This window comes from Castor canadensis, chromosome 9 (assembly GCF_047511655.1).
Source record: "Castor canadensis chromosome 9, mCasCan1.hap1v2, whole genome shotgun sequence".
In the NCBI taxonomy this organism is placed as follows: Eukaryota; Metazoa; Chordata; class Mammalia; order Rodentia; family Castoridae; genus Castor; species Castor canadensis.
This window is the reverse complement of record NC_133394.1, coordinates 121,163,788-121,187,117: the sequence shown is the minus strand read 5'-3', so window position 1 is coordinate 121,187,117 and position 23,330 is coordinate 121,163,788. Positions and strand designations below refer to the sequence as shown.

General features: G+C 36.2%; 1 protein-coding gene across 1 annotated transcript in view; it reads left to right on the top strand.

Moving 5' to 3' along the window:
* The window catches only part of Slc30a9 (solute carrier family 30 member 9), an 86,366-nt gene that overhangs the window by 19,401 nt on the left and 43,635 nt on the right, over positions 1-23,330 (top strand). Inside the window, 4 exon segments of the mRNA XM_074042349.1 lie at positions 7,325-7,384; positions 9,471-9,570; positions 13,396-13,488; positions 14,061-14,143. Of these exon segments, the coding sequence (XP_073898450.1) occupies positions 7,325-7,384; positions 9,471-9,570; positions 13,396-13,488; positions 14,061-14,143 (336 nt within the window).

Genomic DNA, 23,330 nt, shown 5'->3' with positions numbered 1-23,330 from the left:
TTTTTGATTCCTTTCTCCTCTCCGGCTTCTTATGAAAGATCAGTAGTACTCTTATCTCCCTTCTCTCCTCAGCCTGTTGCCTTCATCCCCACTCTTTCTCGGGAACTACTACTTTCTCCTTTATCCCCTTTCCCCACTTCTTAGAATAGTTTCCACAGGCCTTCTTGTTCCATTTTCATACATTAATACATAGTACTTCCACCATATGCACTTTTCTTCACCCTTTCCTTATGCCCTCACCCTTCTCACTGGTAGCAAACACCAGAAAGGACTTACTTTACCTTCATGTCCTTCATTTTTAAACATTTTTGCTTGGTTATGATGGTTATACAGGGAGTTCCATTGTGACATTTATACATTTCTCACCCTTTCCCCCCATCCTGTGTTACTCAACAGTTTTCAGTATGTTTCCTTGTGTCTTGTTTCTGCACAGATGTGATATATTTCATTATTATTCACCATCTTTCTTTCCTTCTTTTCCTCCTCCCTTGGTCTCCTCTACCAGTCGCACTGTTGCATACATGCTCCATGTGTATTTCTGTGTGTATATAATATTGCTTGTATTTGTATTGTGTCTGTATGAGAGAAAACATGTGGCCTTTGGCTTTCTGAATTTGTCTAACTTGATTCATGTTCTCCAGTTCCATACATTTACCTACAAATAACAATTTTAGGGTTTTTTTGTGGCTGAATAAAATTTCATTGTGTATAAATGCCACATGTGAACTTTTGGGTTGATTTTTCAATCCCTGTGAGGAATGTTATTGGAATTTAGGTGGAGTTGTATTGAACATCTAGATTGCTCTTGGTAGTATAGCCATTTTCACAACATCACTTCCATCAATCCATGAACATAGGTTATTGTTCTATCTTCTGATGTCCTTTTCAGTGGTATATAGTTTTTGTGGAGGTCTTTCACTTCTTTTGTTAAGTTTATTCCTGAGTATTTTTCATTGAGGCTATTGAGGTTGTTTTCCTAAATTCTTTCTCAGTCTGTTCATTGTTGGTACATATGAAAGCTACTGATTTTTGTATATTGATTTTGTATCTTGCTACTTTACTGAAAGTGTTTATGATGTGTAGGAGTTTTTTGGTAGAGTTTTTCAGGTCTTTCAGGTATAAGATCATGTCATCTACAAATAAGGATAATTTCACTTCTGCTTTTCCTATTTGAATTCATTTTATTTTTTTCTTCCTGTCTTAATTGCTCTGGCTAGGAATTCCAAAACTATGTTGTATAAGAGTGGAGAGAGTGGATACCCTTGTCTTGTTCCTGACTTTAGGGGAAAGTTTTTTTCCGCATTGAGTATGATGTTGGCTATAGGTTTATTGTATATAGCCTCTATTATGTTGAGGTACATTCATTCGATTCCTAGTTCTATCAGAACTTTTATCAAGAAAGAATGTTGTATTTTGTCAAGAGCCTTTTCTGCATCTATTGATGAGTATGTGGATTTTGTCCTTGCTTCTGCTTGTATGCTGAATTATATTTATTGATTTGCATATGATGAACCATCTCTGCATCTGTGGAGTGAAACTAACCTGATCATGGTGTATGATCTTTTTGGTGTGTTGTTGAATTCAGTTTGTCAGTATTTTATTAAGATTTTTTGCATCCAAGTTCATTAAAAAGATTGGACTATAATTCTTTCTCTCTCTCTCTTTTTTTTTTTTGTCGTGTCTTTGTCCAGTTTGAGAAATAGCGTAATACTAGCGTCATAGAATGAGTGTAGTAGTGTTCCTTCCTTTATCTATTTCATAGACTGGTTTGAGGAGTGTTGGTATTAGTTCTTTTAAGGTCTGGTAAAATTCAGCAGTGAATCTGTCAGGTTCTGTGCGTTTCTTTTTAGGGAGGCCCTTTAGTGCTGCTTTAACGTCACTAATTGTTATAGATCTATTTAGTTGATTTATGTCCTCTTTGTTTAATTCTGGTTGGTCATGTGTGTCTAGAAATTTATACATTTGTTCTAGATATTCCAATTTATTTGGATACAGTTTTTCAAAGTATTCCCTAATGATCATATGGTTTTGTTGGCATTTGTGGTGATGTCCCCTTTTTTCATTTCTAATTTTATTAGAGTCTTCATTTTACTCAGATTCACTAAGAGCTTATGAATCTTATTTATCTTTTCAGAGAATCCAGCTTTTTTGTGGGGTTTTTGGTCTCTAATTTTGATGATTTTGGCCCTTTTATTATCTCTCCTTCTGGTGGCATTGGGTTTAACTTGTTCTTGTTTTTCTAGGGATTTGATTTATTCTAGGTCAGTTTTCTAGGAACACTGAGGTCTATCAGTGTTTTTAATGTAGGCACTGACAGCTATAAACTTTCCTCTGTATCCCATAGATTCTGGTAGGTTGTGTTTTCATTTTCATTAGATTCCAGGAACTTTTTGATTTCCTCCCTTATGTTTTCGATGGACCTACTGGTTGTATAGTAGTGTATTATCATTCTCCAGGTGTTTGAGTATTTTCTACTTTTGTTGTTGAGTTTTAGTTTTATTCCATTGTTGCCAGATAGGATGCAGAGAGTTATCTCAGTTTTATTATATTTGTTAAGACTTGCTTTGTGTCCTAAAATATGATCTGTTTTGGAGAAAGTTCTGTGGGCTGCTGAGAAGAATGTGTGTCGTGCTGCTGTTGGATGAAGTGCTCTGTATGTGTCTGTTACATCCATTTGGTCTAAGGTGTCATTTATTTCTGAAGTTTCCTTGTTTTGTCTGGATGACCTATCTGTTGTTGACGGTGGCATATTAAAATCTGCCAGTATCATTATTTTGGGGTCTATTTGTGTTTTAAAGTCCAGTAGTGTTTAATGAAGTTGGGTGTACTGACATTGGTCATATAAAAGTTAACAATTGTTATTTCCTCTTGATGTATTGTTCCTTTTATTACTATGAAGTGGCCTTCTGAAGTCTACTTTATCTGATATAGCTATAGCCACTCCTGCCTGTTTTTGGGGGCCATTTGCTTAGAAAATCTTTTTCCATCCTTTCGTCCTAAGCCAGTATTTTTTTCTGTCAGTGAGATGGGTTTCTTGTAAACAATAAATTGTTGACTCTTCCTTTTTATTCCAGCTTGCTAATCTATGTCTTTGGATAGGCAAGTTGTGACCATTAATATTCTGTGTTAATATTGAGAGATATGTGATAATCCTTGCTGTTTTATTGCTTCTGGTGTGTATGTTGCAATTGATTCTTTGCTACTTTACAATTGCTTCTCTGCTCATCTCCTTAAATTTAATTATTCTCATCCTTTTGTGGCTATGTTTATTTCTTCTATGTGTCAGATTCCTTCGAGTATCTTGTGGAGTGCTGGTTTAATGGTCATACATAGTTTTAGTTTCTGTTTATCATGAAAGGTTTTTTATTTCCTCTTCATTTATGAATAATGTCCTTCTTGCCTTTATGGTTTCTGTTGAGAAATATTCTGTTATTTTGCTGGGTTTACCTTTGTATGTTGTCCGACCCTTCTCCCTTATAGCCTTCAATGTTCTTTCCTTGTTCTCTGTCTTTAATGTTTCAACCATTATACCATGGAGAAGTTCTGTTTTGGTCAAGTCTATTTGGTGTCCTAGAGCCCTCCTCTACCTGGATGGGCATCTCTTTCTTGAGATTTGGGAAGTTTTCTGTTATTATTTTGTTATGTTTCCTATAACAAAACTTGCACTTCTTCAGTGCCCATGATTTATAGGTTTGGTCTTTTAATAAAGTCATGAAAGGTCTTGCCTATTTCTTTATAATTCTTCATACTTTCTCTATGTATTCATCTGTTTTTTTTCCCATCATATCTCTTTTGTCTTCAGGCCCTGAAATTCTGTCTTCCACATATTCTAATCTGCTAGAGTGATTTTCAAATGTATTTTTGTGGGGAGAAGGGGCAGAACTTGGGTTTGAACTTAGGGACTTATGCTTGCTAGGTAGGCTCTCTATCACTTGAGCCACTCCGCTGGCCCTCAAGGGTATATTTTATTTGTCTTAAACAGCTTTTAGTTCCAGGGTTCCCCCACCCAACCACCTTTTCTGAGTTTCTATATCTTTATTAAGCTCCTCTTCACTTCTTGTATTGTTTTATTTCATTTCTCTTTTTTTTGTATCATTCTTGATTTCATTCCAGTGCTTTGTTTATATCCTCTTTGAGTTTGTTTAGTTGTTTCTGTACCTTCTTGAGCTTTTTATCTGTATTCTCTTGGAATTCATTGACTTGTTTTTGTATGTCCCTTTTAAATTCCTTGAATATTCTTATCATTCCTTTGAACTTAGAAACTAAGGTTTCATCCCCTACACTATCCATCAGATACTCTATTGTTTGATTGTTGGCCTTTTGAGGAGTCATATTCCCCTGCTTTCTTCTATTTCCCATACTTCTATTTTGAGATGTGCTCATGTGTTGTCGATTAGTTGGTTGTGAGTTTTAGTCATCTGAAATCTTTTCCTTGACTTAATTTCTATGTTCTGGCCAGATTGGTTGTTGGCTAAGTTGTTGTATAGTTTCTTTTGACTGATCTGGGGATATAATTTTGCAACAACAAATTCATAAATTCATTGCCAAGCCAGTTATTATGGGAAATATAAAACCCTTATCTGTGTTGTCTAGAAGCAGAGAGGTGTTAAGGAAATAAAAGCTGTTGGCATAAAGATTAAAACTTAGTAAAAATAATGGGAATGTTAGATGAAATAAGAAAGGAGGAGAATGGGAGAGGGGCAGAAGCAGTGTGTGTGTGTGTGTGTTGGCGGGGGGTGCTACAGGCTAATAAGACCCGAATATGTGTAGAGGTGAAGTTCAGTCTTTGTGGAGGAGTGCTATTGTCAGGGATTACAGAAGGATAGAAAGGATGTGAGTAATACAAGAATGTGGTAAAATAAACCCCTTGTTGATTGATTTTGTAAAGAAGCTATAGGGAGAGTGGGGGAAGAAGAAAAAATTGGAATAAAAGAATGTCAGATAAATTGAAACTTCAAAATAGATTGCCATTTTTTTTATAAGGCTGAATTTCTTCCTTGTTATGGAGAGGAGTGTGTTCCTTCTGTGCTGAATGAGTACACTGGATGGTCCCCTCTAATTTCTTGTCCTCAGGTTTTAGTCTGCAGTTCTCATGTGTCCACTCCAGGTGTTGTCCCTTCCCCACCCTGCAAGCCTGTGTGTATCCCTTTGGACAGGGAGTTGCTCTGGGTCCCTTCCCCTCCTTAGAAATAGATTTGAGTGGCAATCTGTGGTGCCCTCTTCCCCCTAGGCTGGTTTGGGGGACTCCACTCAGGCTGTTTAGCCACAGGCTCCTCTTGGGGGGTGCAGTCAGGTTCAGCTTGGTTGGCTAGGTGGGTTCTGTGAGGTGGTTGAGAGGGAAGCCGAGAAGAAAGACATAGGCAGCTTTTCCCACTGGGCAAGTGTGGGAGCTGTAGCTCAGGCTATTTGGTGAAAAGCTTTTCTCTATGAAGGTAATCAGTTTCAGCTTGGTACTAGGCTTCTCAGAGGTGGTCAAATGAGTTATTATTTCCCACAGACTGGGCTCAGGCTTGTCTAGCCTGCACCCGTTCTTTCTTTCTTTTTGTATAGAGAAGTGCACAGGCTGAGCCGGGAGTCATGGCACCTCTGCCCCATCAGGCAGGGCTGGAGATTTCATTCAGTTTCTCCTGGAGGGGTGCAACCAGATGCCTGCAAGCTGAACTGGACTATGCGGTATCGTCCAGGACTGAAAGCAGTAAGCTCACCTGAATGGATTGTAGGCACCTCTCTCTGCTATCATAGGGACTCAGGTTGGTGGGCAGTGATTGGTTCCCTTTCTCCATAGCCCACAGGTTCTTGGAGGGCTCATAGCCCTGTATGTCAACTTTTAACACTTCAAATGGTCTTTTGTGGATTGGAGGTTGCCCTAGTTCAGTTACAAAAAAAAAAAAAAAGAGAACGAAAAGAAAAATTGCACCCTGTGGCATGGCATGTTGCTGGTGGAGCCTGTGTACCTGGGGCAGGTTTGTTCCTTAAAAGGCTTTAGAGTTTGGTCGTTGTAGATATGGTGTGCCTATGTACTGGTGACCTTTTTCTTAGCAAATTAGCCAGACCACCTATCCTTGCTGCCACAAACCTAAGGTTACTTTTCAGGCCTATGGGAGCTTTGTGTTCTGAAGTCTACCAGCAATCCGCCATCTAGGAAAAAAAGCCTCTTATCCCAACTATTTTCTTTAATGTCAGGTTTTTTTGTTTTTTGCTTTTTGGTTTTTTTTAACTAATGTAATTGTGCCTGTTTAAATTTCCACCAGCATGTATGCATTTCCATTGCTCTGTATCTTTGCCAATGTTAGTCATATTTTCATTTTTCTTAATCTGTGGTTGTAAAGTGGCATTCTGTAGTTTCATTTGGATTCTATTAACAATGAATCATTATTAATATAATTTTCAAGTATTTATGGGTTATTTGTATTTCCTTGACTATGCAAGTTCTTATTTTTTTTGTCTTTTTTTTAATCGATTTGGAGGGATTTAAATATTCTTGTCTAGTCCTTTGTTTATTTTTTCATTGGAAATATCTTTTCCATGTTTCAGATATTTTTCCTGTCTTCTTTGTTTTTATTGGACCCTTTGGTGGTCAGATGTTCTGAATTTTAATTTAGCAGAATTTATCCACTTTTCTTTGTGTTTGTTTGTATTTTAAGAAATCTTTCTGGGGATGGTGGCACATAGGTGTAATCCCTGCGCTCCAGAGGTTGAGGCAGAAGGATAGTGAGTGAGTTTGAAGGTAGTCTGAGATACATAGTGAGTCCCTGTCTCAAAAAAGAATGAAAAGGAAAAAAATATCTTTACCATAATTATATTCTATGTTGTCTACTATGAGGTGTATAAATGCAATGATATTTAAATAAGTAATTTATCAGGAATTTCTATTTTTTTGGCGAATGGAAGATTGTACAGTTGTCTCAATACAACTTAATAGTCATCTTTTCTTCATTGAATAATGTCTCTAGAAGTTTTAAGTGGAAGAACTATATACTGTTTTCATTTTTTAAATGATACAATGTTTGTTGTTGTTACCCTTTAATGAAATGTATTTTTGCCAGAGTTTTAAGGGTTTTACATTTGCATGGTTATTGAATTTTATTAAATATCTACTCTTTAGTTCCTGAAGTGATTCTGTGGTTTTTTTCCTTAATCTGTTAAGGAGGGGAATAAATAGTTTTTGTACTGTTTAAGTTCTCCTGCATTCTTAGTATAGGTCCAAAATGGTCTGTGATATATTGTCATTTTTATATATTGCTAGATTATGTTGGCTGATATTAAATTATAGGTTTGTATGAAAGCATGTTTGTAATGTAAACTTGTTTTAATAAACTTTCAGCAGAAAATATAGGTGCAGAACTCAGAGCTCCACTTAAGCAAGATCCTCTACATGTAAGAGGTAAATAAATTTTATCCTCTTTTTATATACTAGCATGTGTGTGTATGTACTATATATATTGTTTATGTGGACCTCTTATAAAAGTTATATTGAATGGGTATGGTTCTATTTTGCTTTTGATTAAATAGATTGACCATAAGAATTTATTTTTTTTTTTTTATACTTAAGTTTTTCATTTTGGTCACAAATAGTTTAAAAGCCTACAAAAGCAAAATCACCAATTGCTTTATCCTTTGATTAAAGAACAAGAGGCCTAAACCTTCAGCTACAGCTTGTTCAAAGCAAGGTAGAGTTTGGCCATTCCTGTCTGACTTTTCTAGGAGTAATTGAGTACTGGAGGAATTTCTGTTGGTAGTTGTTTTATGTAGTAGACTATGGTTCCTATCTCCATAGTCACTGTTTCATGGAGGTATTAGCTCAATGTGACCAGAAGCACTGTGGCTTTGGTGTCAGACTTAAAACTGGGTTCAGTTTGTAGTTCTTGAGTTTACTAGCAGTAAACCTTGGGCAATTTATTTGACTTCTGAGTCCTAGTTTCCTCCCCTATAGGATTAGAGAAAAGTACACCTCATTTCTAGGGTAACTTTGAAGATTACACATAGCAGACAGTTACAGTTAAGAACAATCAGTTTCAGTCTGGGTGTGGTGGTACACATCTGTAATCTCAGCATTCGGGAAGCTGAAGCAGGAGCATCTCAAGTTCTAGGGCAGCCTGGGCTACATAGGGAACAAGATCCTATCTCTGCTATACCCCCAAAGGAAAAAAACAATCCATATTGGGTTAGCAGTCATCATCATCATAAAAAATCTGGACCAGGACAAACAGACCAATAGGAATTTTTAGAAATTTCTTTTGAAAAAATTTAAAGAAATTTTTTTAGACTGTTGGTTTTGGGTTACTGGGATAAGGCAGTTTTTAGGCCTGAAATTTATTCAGAAAGAAATCTGAAGTCCATTTTATAATGGACTTTTTTCAGATAAGATTTTGATTTTTATGTTGAATTTTATTTTTAAGATATTCTTAATAAATTGTATTTGCACATTTAATTTTAATAGTTAATGTGTTACTGTAGGAGTGTTTTTTGCCACTGAAGTGATGGATAATTTTAGGTTTAATTGTAGTCTTTCAACTTGGAAGTAGAACAGTAAACTAGGAATTAGCAGATAGCAGCATAGAAAATGAAGTGAATAGGTGATAATTTGAAACACAAAGCATGACTTTTTGTTGTTTTGTTCTTGGCTCTTCAGATAGTTCAGTTATTTATCTTTATCAAGAGTCTTCCTCCATAATTATTAACATAGAACAGTGCGGTGCAATTTTTAACACTAATTTTAACACTGTTATCTTGTTTTTTGGTGTCTCTGGCAGTTTTTACTTTTTATGGACAGTTCAATACTAGAGAATAAGAAAATAATTTAGTAGAAGGCAGTATTTACCTGTATTGTAATTTTAATTTGTATTTGTGATTTGCCCTGCTGTAATTTTTGATTGATAAAATTATTTCTCAGTTTACTTTAGTTTTGTAACATTATTTGAAATAGTCCAGTGACTAAACTTTTTTATTTCAGTCCACAAGAAAGTACTACTTTAATGACCTAGAAGATTACCATACATAACTTACTAAAAAATCTCACAAAAGTACTTACCTTAATTAAATTCAATATTCTTTGATTACTTTTTATTTTGTCCTTTTAAAAAATGCTGGCTTTATGCCACAGTTTGATAAACATTGAACTAGCTTGTAATTCTTTATTAAAACTTTTTCAGTTAGACCCTAAGGAACTTTAAACTTTTAGTGATTCAGACAGAGCAGTAATACCTATGTAAGTTGTCCATTAGACAGAAGGCTGGTATTTTAGCATCAGTTATGGATAAACTAAGCTAAGTGACTATAAATTTGATTCCATCCTGTTCTATACTTGAAAAGGTTTTGGTTTTTTTTCCTTATGCCATTTAGTGCATCAGGAAGAAGATCAATTTTCTATGAAATTGATTAGTGAACCCACTTAAGTATTAACACATTCATCTTGAAATAAGACTTTCTATATATATATATTTATATGTTTTCCTATGTTTTTGGTTTAGTCAAAGCTGTCCTTAAGAAAAGGGAATATGGATCAAAGTATACTAAGAATAATTTCATCACTGGAGTAAGAGCAATGAATGAGTTCTGCCTTAAACCCAGGTACAGTAATTTTTTAAAATGTAGTAGTGTACTCTGTGTAGATAATCTAGCCATTTATTTCTTGGAATGTGTTGCCTGCTACCATTCATATGTAGAAAAATTTTCACTGGCTCCTTCTTAAATTGAAGAAATATTTTTATTCAGTCAAAAATGTTAATATTGATAGCTTACTAAACTGAATTTTGCCCCAGTAATTCCAATTTTTCTTAGCTTTTTAAATATATAAAAGCAAGTTCTTCAAAACCTTGGTATCACACAAGAATCTTTTTTTTTAATTTAAATTAAAGTTTCCAGTATTTATATATATATTTTTCCTTGACAAGGTTTCTCTGTCTTTTAAAAGGATTTTTATTAGTATATGATAGTTGTACAGGGTATTTTGTTGGAACATTTTCATACATACGTATATTATACCCCAGTTTGGTTTATCCCCTCCATTATTCTCCCTCTGCCTCCGCTCTCCTTCCTAAAATGACGTTGACAGGTTTCAATGTTCCATATTCATACATGAATAGAAAATACATCAACCATATTCACCTTCCTTTACCCTCTTTATTTACCCTCCCCTTAACATAATGCTGTTTAAGGGTCTGTTCATTGTTTAGTGGGGTTTTGCCTTGGCATTTTACCTGAAATGTATTATAATTTAATCAGTCTAGCTCTCTAGACATGAAAATAGATGCATGTCTTTTACCCTGTACAAGTATCAACTCATATAAGACCTGAAACTTTGAAGCTAGTGCAGGAAAGAACAGGAATACACTGAAACCAATAGACATAGGCAATGACTTCCTCAATAGAACTCAGATAGCTCAGCAATTAAGAGAAAGATTGACAAATGGGATCCCCCTCTACTCTTTACCCTTTTCTCCCTACCCTGTTATTGTTCAACAGTTTTCATTGCGTTTCATTGTGTCTTGTTCCTACACAGATGTCACACAGAATTTTAGGAGTTTTGTTGTTATAGTAGTAGTGTACGGAAGAATTATTAATATTATTGTTTGTATAGTTGACATTTTAAAGTGTTTTTTTTTTTTTTTTTAGCTAGCAGTTTTGAACACTTAATTTAGAGAGTTACATTTATGTTCAAACTCCCAACTGTGGTTTGTTAAGTATAAATTTTTCTTTATCTTTTGTATACTTTTCTTATAGTCATAAATATTTATTAAAAGTATATTTGTCACAGACTTAAACTTTTCTCCCTCTTTGTGGGCCAGTTAGAGAAAGTAGATCATCTATTCTTTTTTCCTTCTGTCATGGTCAAATCTGCTATGGTGAATAGCAAGAAAAAGTATTTCTACAATAAGTTTTACAACAAAACAACTGTTATGACATTGGTGTAAAACTGTTCTATTTTCCACAGAGTATTTCATTTGGTTCTCAAGTTTTGTAAATTAAGTGGATCAGATATTGCTATCTCCATATTAAAGGCCAGGAAGTATAACACAAAATATTAAGTGACTTGACCAGCTTGTTTAGAGAATTAGAGAGTGAATTAGAATATGTATCTTTTGATATACAGCTCAAGGTTTTTACTAACTTGTAATGTTGTTGATTTTTTAAAAATTTGAGTTTAATTTCTAGAATTTAAGGACATTCCATAGTCACTGACTTTATAGGTCTTTTCATTGCTGTTATAAAATTTCTCTAGGAAGACAAATGATTAAATGTAAAATATTTGCTGGGAATACTGGATATCTGCCTGCAGAAAACTGAAACTAGATCCATGTCTTTCACTCTGTACAAGTATCAACACAAAGTGGATTAAGGACCTTAATATTAAGACCTGAAGCTTTGAAGCTAGTACAGAAAAGAACAGGGAATACACTGGAACTAAGAGGTATAGGCAATGATTCCTAAATAGAACTCATATGTCTCAGCAACTATGGGAAAGGTTTGACAAATTGGACTACATGAAATTAAAAAGCTTCTGCACAACAAAGGAAATGGTTTCTAAGTTGAAGGGGCTGCCCATAGAATGGGAGAAAAATCTTTCTTAGCTATACATCAGACAAGGAACTGATAACCAGAATATACAGGGAACTCAAAAAACTAAATTCCCCCAAAATCAATGTCTCAATGAAGAGATGAGAAAATGAACTGAACAGAGTCTTTCCAAAGGAAGAAGTTCAAATGGCCAAAAAATACATGAAAAAATGCTCACCATCCCTGGCCATAAAGGGAAATGCAAATCAAAACCACCTTACTTCTGTAAGAATGACAATCATCAAGAACACAAACAACAAATGTTGGTGAGGATGTTGGGGAAAAAGGAATCCTTATACACTGCTGGTAGGAATGTAAATTGGTACAACCACTATGGAAAAAAGTATGGAAGCTCCTCAAAAATCTAAAAACAGAACTGCCATATGACCCAGCAATACCTTTCCTAGGGATACACCCAAAGGAATGTGAGTCAGGTTACAACAAAGGCACCTGCACACCCATGTTTATTGCAGCATTAGTCACAATAGCTAAGCTGTGGAAACAGCCAAGATGCCCCACTACTCATGAATGGATTAAGAAAATGTATATACAGTGGAATTTTATTCAGCCACAAAGAAGAAAGAAATTTTGTCATTTGCAAGTAAATGGATGGAGCTGGAAAACATCGTCTTAAGTGAATTTACCAGGCATAGAAAGCCAAAGCCTGCCTATTTTCTTTCATATGTGGAATATAGACCTTATATAAATACAGCAATTATGAAAAACAGGTTACACTAAAGGGAAATCATATGAGAGAGGGAGAATAAAAGAAGGAAATTAAGAAAGTGAATATGGTTGATGTACTCTCTATAGAAGAATGAAGTAGAATTTTAAAACCAGTTGAAACCACTATAAGAAAGGTACTAATGTAGAATGAAGAAAAATAGAGATGAACCAATTCAGGTTAAAATAGATATATACATGGAAATGTCACAAGGAAACTCCCTTAAACAAAAAATGTCAAGTTTTTTCTTTTGTTCCTCTACAAAATCGGAGAACAGGAGGGTGAGACAGGTCCTGCCCTAGGGGTGGGATGTGGGGGGATATTAGTACCAGTGGGAGGGGAGAGGTGTCAGAGAAAGGGTGTAGGAGGGTAAATATGGTGTACTGTGTACCCATGTATGTAAATAGAAAAATGATACTTTTTGAAACTACTCCAGTAATGGGGAGAGAGGTGGATAAAGTTGAATGATGATAAAGTTGAATGATGGAGGGGAGTGAATTAAAGTAGGATATATTTGATACATTGTAAGAACTTTTGTAAATCCCACAATGTACCTCCACCCAGCACAATAAAAAATATATAAAATATTTATTTAGCAATGACTTGATAGATATATAACCCTTTCAGAATTTAAGAGAAAGGAAAATAAGTAAATAGCATGTAATTGACATATAACCTTTATGACTTGATACCTTTGAATGGATATTACCATTTAATACTTAAATATAAACAAATATCTTTATGTGTATATTTTTAGTTTAAACTCTTAAAGAGAAGGGTGATACTCTAAATATTGTTTCTACTTTTGACTTTTTTTCATGCATTTAAGGTAGCAGTGGTATGACCGTAGCCGAGAAAACACAGCACCAATGAGTGAATTGAATCTCTGCATACTATTTTGGCGTCTGTATTCAGCATCAAAAATAATTTTTTTACTGTCTCCAGACCATTCTTTTTGTGTTAAAAACTGTCATCTTTAAACTGATCTTTAAGAGTTGTACAAATAAATTATTTTAAGATAAGATTAATGTAGTTGTTTTTATCTACCCTTAGCAGTCTTTTTAATCTGTAAACTATATGCCCTTTGAATAAATTCAACATGCTTCTTTCTGCAGTGACCTAGAACAACTTCGAAAAATTAGACGGCGAAGTCCCCATGAAGATACAGAGTCCTTTACTGTATACTTGAGATCAGATGTGGAGGCAAAGTAAGTTCAAGTGCAAGCCAAATCTAGGATTAATAAGAACACATTATTTGCTAGGTGCTGATGGCTCACGCCTATAATCTTAGCTACCTGGGAAGCTGAGGTCTGGAGGATTGAAGTTTGAGGCCAGCCTGGGAAAATAGTTTGTGAGACCCCTATCTCCAAAATAATCAGAGCAAAATGTACAAGAGGTGTGGCACAAGCAGTGGAGTACCTGCTTTGTAAGGGTGAAGCCCTGAGTTCAAACCTCAGTCCCATTAAAAATAACAAAACACATTTTTCAACAGATTCAGAATCTTGAAAATGACCTTTTTAAAGAAACAGAATACTTTTGTATTTGCAAGTTTGTTTATCTGTACTAGTATGTATAGGTAACAATATATTTCATAATTTTTAAGAGAATTTGCTGTTGAGTTTACTCTTATTGTTTAGATTTAATTTAGAAAAGTTCCTTTGTACCTTCTGAAAGGACCTTATGCTTTGTTGTAAGATTCTCAAATAGTTCATTTATATCATTTAAATATAATAAAGTCATTAAAATTGTTCATTGGTGGTGACCATGTGTATATGAACAGATCTTTGGAAGTTTGGGGAAGCTCCGAAGCTCTGGCCAGAGAGAAAAAACTACGGAAGGAAGCAGAAATAGAATACAGAGAACGTAAGTATTCACCTTAAAGCTGAGTGAATTTCAAAGTAACATGTAATAGATAACTGTATTCTCTGCTGCTTGCATACCCCATGGTTAGACTCTGTTGGTTCCAGCAAATACCAGTTTTCATTTGGGGATTTAATTAAAAACAGGATCTATTTTGTTTGCTTGCTTCTTTCCTTGATAACTTTAATTTTCTTTCTTTCTTTCTTCTTTTTTTTTTTTTTCCTTGCAGTGCTACGGATTAAACTCAGGGCCTTGCTCCTGCTAGGCAATTGCTTTACTATCTATCTACCTCCCCAGCCCTTTGTTTTTCTTTTTTGAGGCAGGGTCTCTCTACCTAGCTTATGCTGACCTTGAACTGTCTATCCTCCTGCCTCTGCCTTTTGATTGCTGGGATTTCAGGCTGGTGTCATTGCCCAGCTCCTATCATGGAGCCTTTAAAGAATGATAATAGAAGAGAAAAGCCACAGTAAGGTTTGGTAAGACATAACTGTTAAAATTTATAATCTCATTTAATGATTGTAGTCATTAGAATAGTGATAGAATAGGCAGTGACTTCTTTCTTACAGGAAAGTGTACTAATTCAACTGCCACCTGAATTCATTCTGTGGATATTTATCAAAATTCTGTGAAGAAGCAGTGGTCCTTGGTGATTGAAATATGGATGAAAATAAGTCTCTCGGGGAACTTAACCTAGTTGTGGAGTTTACATCTAGGATAATGTAAAATATGTTTTAGAAATTATTTGAATTATGTAAGTGTATTAGTGACAAAAGTGTCATGCATATTTATAATTTTAAAAACACAGACATACAGAGTTGGGAGTTGTCACACATACATGTAATTCCAGCACTCAGGAGTCTGAGGCAGAAGGATCATGAGTTTGACCTACATAATTTAGCAAATTCTATGTCAGCCTGGCTACATAGTGTGACCCTGTTTCCAAACACAACAGAACAAATACAATAAATAAAAAGTCTCCTTTCATTTTCTGTAATACTCTTTTTTTTTTTTTCATAGAGGTAACTGTTCAGTTTGGTGTATATCCTTTCAGAATATTTCCAGTGCACTTTTAAACTTAGAAGCACATTCTTTTCACCTAAATATAAATGGAATGATACTATGAGTACGTTTGTGTATCTTGCTCTTTATAAATACTATTGTAATCATAACAATTTTTCCTACCTGTATATAGAAATCTACCTGTACCTCATTTTAAAAGCTGAATGGTATTCCATTGTACAGATGTAGTAAAATTTATGTTCGCAGTTGTTAACTATTACAAAGAACACATTAATGGATATCCTCATACTTTTTCTTCTTCTTTTTTTTTTTACAATTTTGTTTAAATTTCTTTTATGCATATGTGCATATCATGTTTGGGTCATTTCTCCCCCTTTCTCCCTGCCCCCTCCCTTCCCCCTGCCCCCACCCTTTCCTCTGCCCCTCCCCCCTTCCCCTCCCTCTCCCTCTCCCTCTCCTTCCCCAACTTCCAAGCAGAGACTCTTTTGCCCTTATCTCTAATGTTGTTGAAGAGAGAGTATAAACATTAGTAAGGAGGACCAAGGGTTTTTGCTAGTTGAGATAAGGATAGCTATACAGGGAAATTTCTCACATTGCTTTCCTGTACATATGTGTTACATTCTAAATTGATTCTTCTTGAACTAGCCTTTTCTCTAGTTCCTGGTCCCCTTCTCCTATTGGCCTCTGTTGCTTTAAAGTTTCTGCATTAGTTCCTTTGCATTGGGGACATCAAATGCTTTCTTGTTTTTTGGGTTTCTTATCTATCTTCATACCACCCTTGTGTGTTCTCGCTTAATCATGTGATCAAAGTCCAATCCCCTTGTTGTGTTTACCCTTAATCTAAAGTCTACATATGAGGGAGAACATACAATTTTTGGTCTTCTGGGCCTGGCTAACCTCACTCAGGATGATATTCTCCAGTTCCATCCATTTACTTGCAAATGATAAGATTTCATTCTTCTTCATGGCTGCATAAAATTCCATTGTGTATAGATACCACATTTTCTTAATCCATTCATCAGTAGTGGGTCATCTTGGCTGTTTCCATAACTTGGCTATTGTGAATAGTGTTGCAATAAACATGGGTGTGCAGGTTCCTCTGGAGTAACCTGTATCGCACTGTTTTGGGTATATCCCCAAGAGTGGTATTGCTGGATCAAATGGTAGATCAATGTTTAGATTTTTAAGAAGCCTCCAAATTTTTTTTCCAGAGTGGTTGTACTAGTTTGCATTCCTACCAGCAGTGTATAAGGGTTCCTTTTTCCCCATATCCTTGCCAACACCTGTTGTTGGTGGTGTTTCTAATGATGGCTATTCTAACAGGGGTGAGGTGGAATCTGAGTGTGGTTTTGATTTGCATTTCCTTTATTGCTAGAGATGGTGAGCATTTTTTCATGTGTTTTTTGGCCATTTGAATTTCTTCTTTTGAGAAAGTTCTGTTTAGTTCACTTGCCCATTTCTTTATTGGTTCATTAATTTTGGGGGAGTTTAGTTTTTGGAGTTCCCTGTATATTCTGGTTATCAGTCCTTTGTCTGATGTGTAGCTGGCAAATATTTTCTCCTGCTCTGTGGGTGGTCTCTTCAGTTTAGAACAGAAGCTTTTTAGTTTTATGAAATCCCATTTGTCTATACTTTCTCTTAGTTGCTGAGCTGCAGGGGTTCTATTGAGGAAGTCCTTACCTATACCTGTTGCTTCCAAAGTGTTTTCTACTCTTTCCTGTACCAACTTTAGAGTTTGGGGTCTGATATTAAGTCCTTGATCCATTTTGAGTTAATACTAGTGCAGGGTGATAAACATGGACCTAGTTTCAGTTTTTTGCAGACTGCTAATCAGTTTTCCCCACAGTTTTTGTTCAAGAGGCTATCTTTTTTCCATTTTATATTTTTAGGGCCTTTGTCAAAAATAAGGTGGGTATAGTTGTGTGGATTCATTTCTGGGTCCTCTGTTCTGTTCCACTGGTCTTCATGTCTGTTTTTGTGCCAGTACCATGCTGTTTTTATTGCTTTTGCTTTGTGATATAGTTTGAAGTCAGGTATTGTGATACCTCCAGCATTGTTCTTTTTGCTGAGTATTGCCTTGGCTATTCGTGGCCTCCTGTGTTTCCAAATGAATTTTAGGGTAGATTTTTCAATCTCTTTGATGAATGACATTGGGATTTTCATGGGAATTGCATTAAACATGTAGATTACTTTAGGGAGTATAGACATTTTTACTATGTTGATTCTACCAATCCATGAGCATGGGAGATCTCTCCACTTTCTATAGTTTTCCTCAATCTCTTTCTTCAGGGGTTTATAGTTTTTCTTGTAGAGGTCATTCACATCCTTTGTTAAGTTTACTCCTAGGTATTTGATTTTTTTTTTTTTTTGATGCTATTTTAAATGGAATTGTTTTCATGTATTCTTTCTCAGTTCATTTTTAGTCTTAGCAGTTGTGGTGTTGCTCCTTCAGCATCCAGTCCTGGTGTTGGTATTTAATCGGTAGTAGTGTGGTTGTCTTGTCTGGTGGTTGGGTCTGGAGACAGCTTTGTGAGCCTCTAACTGGTCTGCTTGAGGCTGTGGCTCACCTGCCACTTACTGTCAGCTGACTGTAGCTGCAGGCTTTATTTATTGCAGTTTGCAGGGCTGAGCAGTCACACTCACCTAATCCAGCCGGCTTTGTTTATTTAGAATTCGCCTGGATGCCTACCCCTTCTTTTTTCTCCTACTTACAGTTGCAGGCCTTGTTTATTTAGAGTTCACATGGGGAAGTGCCCATCCCCCATTCTCTAGCAGAGCTTGCCACAGGTCAACCAATGTTGGAAGCCTTCCCCTCTCCAAGGTCTCTGGGTGGGGCCGCTAACCCCGCCTTCTCCCGAAGACTTGTTTATTTACAGACTAGTTTATTACAGCCTGGGGAACTGTCCCTCTCCTACTCTCTGGAGCTCAGGGCACCCAGCCTTCTTTGCTACATGTCTTTTTTCAGTTGTTAATTATTCAGTTTTTTTTTTTTGTTGTTTTGTTTTTTTTGTGGGGCAGGGGTCAGTCTGTCCAGGGGGCTATGCTGATTTATCCCAGGGGTGGCTGTAGGTGTACCCCGTGCTGCTTATTTGCTCACCTGTTGGTATGCAGTCTCCCAACCAGGTTAGGAGCCCTTCTGTTTTCTCTGTATATCGTGGCTCAGGGAAGCTATGTGTCGGCTGGAGGTGCGGAGGTGTCGGCGTTTTGCCTCTTCTTGGTGGTTTTTCCTGCCAGGTGTGTCTCCAGCATCTCGGCAAGATTTTTATTTTAAGGAACACATGCTAGCTACTGCCTCCCTCTAGTCGCCATCTTGGATCTCCTCCCTTTTTCTTCTTTTTAACATGAGATTATTGTGAATATTTATGTAGGAAAGAGTGTTAATGGTAGAAATTTCGGGTCAAATTTCTACATTTTAAAATTTGGTAGGTCCTAAAGAATTACTCTCCAAAGGGAATATGGTAACAATTTATATCTACTCTGACAGTATATGAGGGTAGGTATTTCTTTATACCCCTTCCAATGCTGGATATAGTAATGTTCCAAGTTTTTGTGTATTTGATCAGCAACAGATAGTACTTTTTAAATTTTGAATTTCTCTGATTACTACGGAGGTTGATTATCTTTTAGTATGATTGCTGGTTTTTCCTACTTGTTCTGTAATACTTTTTATATTTTTTGTTCATTTGATCATGTGTTTTTAAAAATTAATTTTAGTGTGTTTTGGTGGATTTTAACACTTCGTTTCTATATATCCTAAATTGTTCCAGCATTTTCTTCAATTTTTGTTTCGTCTAACCCCCTTTTTAGTGGGGAGATTTCAAACTTTCAGTAGTACAGAGAAAAGTGTAATAACCCTTCAAGTACTTATCACCTGGCTTTATAGTTACCAACATGTTTCTTGTTTATCCCTCACTTACCTTGACCTTAGTGGATTACTCTGACACTAGTCCTAGAAATGTAAATATTTCAGTAGATTGCTCTGAAAGGTCAGGGTGTTTGTCTTAGTTCATGTGATGGTGATGGCTGAACTGTTTCAGGAAAGTTACCCACTGCTTACAGTAACTTGTCAGTCTTAATAATCCTCTCGGTTGCCCATTAGTTGAAGGTCTAAGATATTCCTAAGAGCTTTATTCTCTCAAAGAAAGCAAGTGACCTGCTGCTGATTACTTTTCTTGACAAAGTTGAAAACATTGTCTATTTCCAGCCAATCTAGTCAGTAGGAACATATTTGAGATCCTTGTGGTCTGGAATATGTATATTCACTTAACTATGTATTGAATCTGTGTAGATTTCCTTCCAATATCCCAGTCTTTCAAGTTTGGCATTTTGAAAAGTATGATGGAGTCAGTCAGTCCTAGTATCTGAGAGTTTTGTCCTATCAGAAGAAGTAAATAGTTGTTGACTATCTTTATCCACAGATAAATACTATGACTATAGCTTAATGAAATCCACTTATAACTTTTTTTAAAAAGGAGAGAGTGAGGGGACTAGGAAAGAATAGTGGGGGGTGAATCTGATCAAAATGTGTTTTCTGCTTTTATTGAAATACCTTCATACAATTAATGTATGCTAATAAAAAAATATGAGAGTTAGACGTCAGTGGCTCACATCTATAATCCTAACTATTCAGGAGGCACATATCAGAAGGACCATGGTTTGAGGTTATCCTGACCAAAAAGCATTACCCCATCTTAAAAATAGCCAGCACACACAGGAACAAAAGAGTTGATGGAGTGACTCAAGTGGTAGAGTGCTTGAGTAGCAAGGAAAGCATAAGGCCCTGAGTTCAACCTCCAGTACTGGGAGGGAAGAGGGGAACTTCACTTTAAATTCACAGAAGTGAAATATTTTTTAGTGGAAGAAATACATTTTTGGGATCAGGTAGCATCAGAACTTTTGCTACATTTCAGTTAATGGGCTTCTTCTTAGGTAATATAGGTGCTAATGTACAGTATGATCAAATCTTATTTTAATAGGGCACATTACACTGGGGAATTCGAGTATTTCCGCAGCAGTTGTATACTCTGGGGAGCTTACATAGTAATGTGGCAGAATTCACCTTCACCTCTTTCTCAGTCAGGTTTACTTTATTTTGAACCTATTGGCTGATTAATGGATGTGACAGAGCTTCCTTGGGTTTATCAGAAGAACCTCATTGTTGTGATTCCCTTTTTCATTTTCTTTTCTTGTGTTCATATTCCTTAGTGACATTAATTTTACTAAGTGTTGGACTTAATTAGAGTTTGAGAAGTTAAAAACCTTTAACTTTTGTTTTCTTTTTTCAAACTTTTTTGGTGGAACTTGAATTCAGGGCTTCATGCTTGCAAAGCAGGCACTCTTACTGTTTTCTTAATTGTCTAATTTTAGTGATACATATTTCTTCCTTTGACCTTGTCTTATGGTTCCTTCACCATATTCTGCCATTTTAGTTCTTCTAACATAAAATAAATGCCCGTCTATTCTTTTTTTCTTATTGTTGTGCTGGATGTGGGTGCATTACAGCATTTACAAATTTTCTTACAGTGTATCAAATATATCATACTTGAATTCCTCCCCTCCACTGTTCTTCCCCCCCAACCCCCCATTTCTGGAACAGTTTCAACAGGTATCATTTTTGCATTTACATACATCTGTATACATTGTTTACACCATATTCATCCTCCCACCCCTGTCACTGCCACCTCCCCCTCTCCCCACCCCTGCCTCCCCCACACAACTTGTTCTGCCCTCCTGTTCTCTGATTGTGTAAAAAAATCATAATAGTTAAAAGGAGAAACATGACATTTTGCTAGTGTGATAAAGATAGCTTACACAGAGAGATTTTTTGTGTGTTCCCATGCATATGTATATTACAGCTCCAATTGATTCACCTCTTCCAGTCCTCTTCACTCCTCCCTATTCCACATCCCCTGGTGGCACCAGACAAGTTAACTTTCTATCTTCATTCCTGTACAGTGAGCACATCAACCTCATTCAAGATTTTTGGTTTCCTTCCCTTGCCCTGTTCCTTCCTTGCACAGCCTCTGCTTAACGTGACCCATGTCCCAAAATAGTGCTGCATTTGTTTTAGGTCTACAGACCACATATGAGGGAGAACATGAGGCTTTTGGCTTTCTGAGCCTGGCTAATTTCACTTAAAATGATGTTCTCCATTCTTCTTTGTGGCTGAGTAAAATTCATTGTGTATAAATACCACATTTTCTTAATCCATTTGTCAGTAGTGGGGCATGTTGGCTGTTTCCATAACTTGGCTGTTGTGAGTAGTGCTGCAATAAACATGGGTGTACAGGTGCCTCTGTTTTAACCTGAGTCACATTCCTGGGGGTATATCACTAAGGAGTGATATTCCTGAGTTGTATGGCAGACCTATTTCTAATTTTTTAAGGAGCCTTCATATTGTTTTCAATAGTGATTATACTTGCTTACATTCCTACCAACAGTGTATGAGGGTTCCTCTTTCCCCACATCCTCACCAATATTTGTTGTTGTTAGTGTTCTTGACTATTCTAATAGGGAGTGAGGTAGAATCTTAGTGTGGTTTTGATTTGCATTTCCTTTATGGCCAAGGATGGTGAGCATTTTTTCTTGTGTTTTTTGGCCATTTGTACTTCTTCCTTTGAGAAAGTTCTTTTCAGTTCAGTTGCCAGTTTCTTTATTGGGTCATTGGGGGAGTTTAGTTTTTTGAGCTCCTGGTATACTGTGGTTATCAGTCCCTTGTCTGATGTATATCAAAGGTTTTCTCCCATTCTGTAGGTGACCTTTTCAATGTAGAGACCATTTCTTTTGTTGTGCAGAAGCTATTTAATTTCTTGTAATCCCATTTGTCCAATCTTTCTCTTAGTTGTTGAGCTGCTTGAGTTCTTCCTCTGAGGAAGTCCTTGACTATGCCTATTGCTTTCAGACAATTCCCTGCTTTTTCCTGTACTTGCTTCAAGGTTTCAGGCCTGATATTAAGGTCCTTAATCCACTTTGAGTTGATACTTGTACAGGGTGACAAACATGGATCTACTTTCAGTTTTCTGCAGGCAGATACCAGTTTTCCCAGCAGCATTTGTTGAAGAGGCTGTCTTTTCTCCATTGTATGTTTTTGGCATCTTTGTGAAAAATTGGGTCATTGTAGCTATGTGGATTCATATCTAGGACCTCTGTTCTGTTCTTCATATATTCTGATTTTCATATATGTTTTTGTGCCAGTACCATGCTGTTTTTATTGCTTGGCTCTGTTGTATAGTTTGAAGACAGGTATTGTGATACCTACAGCATTGCTCTTTTTGCTTAAATAGCCTTGGCTGTTTGCAGTCTTTTGCATTTCCAAATGAACTTTACAGTTGATTTTTCAATCTCTGTGATGAATGTCATTGGGATTTTGATGGGAATTGCATTGAACATTTAGATTGTTTTTGGTAGTATAGCCATTTTTACTATGTTGATTCTACCAATCCATGAGCATGGGAGATCTTTCCACCTTCTGTAATCTTCCTCGATCTCTTCCTTCAGTGGTTTGTAGTTCTCCTTATAGAGGTCATTCACATCCTTTGTTAAGTTTACTCCTAGATATTTGACTTTTTTTGAGGCTATTGTAAATGGAATTGTCTTCCTATATTTGTTCTCAATCTGCTCATTGTTGGTGTGTAGAATGGTACTGATTTTTGTAAACTGATTTTGTATCCTGCCACCTTGCTGTAGCTGTTTATGGTGTCTAGAGGAGTTTTTTTTTTTTTTTTTTTTTTTTAGGTCTTTTAGTTATGAGATCATGTCATCTGCGAATAGGGATAATTCAACTTTATTCCTTTTATTTCTCCTTCATGCCTTACTGCTCTGGCTAGGAATTCCAAGACTATGTTGAATAGGAGTGGAAAGAGTGGGCACCATGGTCTCATTCCTGACTTTAGGGAAAATGGTTTCAGTTTTTCCCCATTAAGTGTGATGTTGGCTATAGGTTTGTCATATATAGCCTTTATTATGTTGAGATACATTCCTTCTATTCCTAGTTTTATCACAGCTTTTATCACAAAATGGTGTTGAATTTTATCGAGGGTTTTTTTTTTTTTGCATTTTTGAGATGATCAGGTGGTTTTTGTTTTTGCTTCTGTTCATATGCTGTATTACACTTAATGATTTGTGTATATTGAACCATCCCTGCATCCCTGGGATGAAGCCAACTGTTTAT